General features: G+C 47.3%; 1 protein-coding gene across 1 annotated transcript; it reads left to right on the forward strand.

Annotated features, from left to right (window-relative positions):
• Positions 1 to 1,194: 1,194 nt before the first annotated feature.
• On the forward strand, positions 1,195 to 1,638 carry LOC110106910. The gene has a single exon (XM_020836994.1). The coding sequence runs from the start codon at positions 1,195 to 1,197 to the stop codon at positions 1,636 to 1,638; it is 444 nt and encodes a 147-aa protein (XP_020692653.1).
• Positions 1,639 to 2,289: the final 651 nt, after the last annotated feature.

The following is a 2,289-nucleotide window of genomic DNA, read 5'->3' on the forward strand; positions in this document are numbered from 1 at the left end:
CCAATTGGAAGTAACTGACTCGACGGAGGAAGATAGACCAAATTATTATGAACAGCCTCGCCGATATCCCACACAGCAGCGACAACCTGGAGAATTCCGCATCAAACTCGACATTCCCTTCTTCGATGGGCGCTTGCACATCGAAGACTATTTGGATTGGGAGCGTGCTGTCGAAGCATTCTTTAATTACATGGAGATAGCACCGGAGAAGCAAGTCAAGTACGTCACGTGTCGTCTCAAAGGCGGAGCAGGGGCGTGGTGGATGCAACTCCTACAGTCCAGACGGCGAGAGGGAAAAGGAAACATCTTTAGTTGGTATTGGATGAAGCGGTTGTTGAGGGGACATTTCTTACCCACCGATTTCGAGTAGATGTTGCATGTTCAATACCAACACTGCACTCAAGGTACTCGGACTGTCAGCGAATACACGGAGGAATTTTACCGCTTGAGTGCCCGGAATAATTTGAATGCATCTGAGACACAGCTGGTGGCATGATACATCGGAGGCCTTAAGGAAGCTATACAAGATAAACTTAAACTGAACTCAGTTTGGACCCTTTCACAAGCGGTCAATTACTCCCTCAAAGCTGAGATTCAAATTAATCGCCATCCAAGAAGTAGCATTGCTCGGCGATACACTGCGGAGCCTAGCGGGGATGTGAACAAATCACCTACAGTTGGCGGAAACAAGGCTCCAACGCCAGCAATGGGAGGACCTGGGATCCTAGGCGCTGAGCCTAAGCCTCCTCTTCTCAACCGCCAAAGGACTCCCACACGGGATAATAATCCCATGCGAAACAGGTAACTTTGAAATGAGATCGTTGCTTCCAACCAGGACACAAGTCCAATGACTTTCCGAATCGGCAACAAGTGCAGCTGCTTGAAGGGGAACAAGGCGATGAAGACCATAATGCCGAGCAGGTGAATGAGCAAGATTTTGAGGATCTCCAAGCCGATGAGGGTGAGACAATCGCTTGTGTCATGGAAAAGCTCCTAATAGTGCCTCGCCAGACGGGTACGTCTCAAAGGCATGCCATTTTCCGTACCCGCTGCACCATTGGTGGCAATGTCTGTGATTTACTCATCAACAGTGGATGCACCGAGAATATCATTTCTCGGTCGGTGGTGTAGAAGCTTCACCTCAAAACGACGCGCAATCCCCATCCCTACAAGATAAGTTGTGTGAAGAAAGGCATGGAGATAGCTGTGTCCGAAATGTGTCGAGTGACTTTTTCAATCGGCAAAAGCTACGTATGTGAAGTTTTATGTGATGTTCTGGATATGGACATTTGCCACTTAATATTGGGACGTCCATGGCAATTCGACGTGGGAGCAATACATGATGGACATGAAAATACATATAATTTCGAATGGAAGCAGCGCAAAATTCGGCTCCTACCCTGTTCCACTAGTGATGGTGATAAGGAGTTGCCTGACAAATCAACCATGTTTGTTGTCACTTGCCAGAGTCTTATAAATTCCTGGAAGGAATCATCGTGGATGCTAGCATTGGTTGCATCAACCAACCATGCGGATGAGGGGGGGGGGGCAAAAATTCCAACTACCGTCCGAGATATCCTTCAGTGCTACAAGGAAGTATGGCCCGCTGCACTACCAAACGAGCTTCCTCCGTTATGAAATCTGCAGCACCACATTGACCTCTAGTCGGGTGCCAATCTTCTGAATCTGTTACACTATAAAATGAGCCCCCGAGAACACGAGATACTATGAGGCATCGTGGAAGAGCTGCTCCAAAAACAGTTGATTCAACCCAGTCTCAGTCCATGTGTTGTCCCGGCGCTACTCGTACCAAAGAAGGATGGTAGTTGGCGTATGTGTGTTGATAGTCGAGCTATCAACAAGATCACTACAAAATGCCGCTTTTCGGTGCCTCGTCTCGAAGATATGTTGGATAAGCTCGCAGGCGCTACCCTGTTTTTGAAGCTGGATCTTAGGAGCGGGTATCACCAGATCCGCATTCATCCCGGGGACGAATGGAAAACAACATTCAAGACTAGAGATCGATTATTCGAGTGGCGGATAATGCCATTCAGACTCTGCAATGCTCCTGCGATGTTCATGTGGCTCATGAATGAGATCCTCAGTCCTGCTCTTGGGAGGTACTGTGTCGTTTATTTTGGATGACATCCTTTTTTAGCCGCTCGCTAGAAGATCATCACACCCACCTTTCTCAAATTCTTGAAATTTTAAGAGAGCACAAGCTCTATATTAATTTAACTAAGTGTGAGTTTTCCACGAGTACAGTCCACTTTCTGGGCTTTATCATAT

Source organism: Dendrobium catenatum, unplaced genomic scaffold, assembly GCF_001605985.2.
Source record: "Dendrobium catenatum unplaced genomic scaffold, ASM160598v2 fragScaff_scaffold_1400, whole genome shotgun sequence".
NCBI lineage: Eukaryota > Viridiplantae > Streptophyta > Magnoliopsida > Asparagales > Orchidaceae > Dendrobium > Dendrobium catenatum.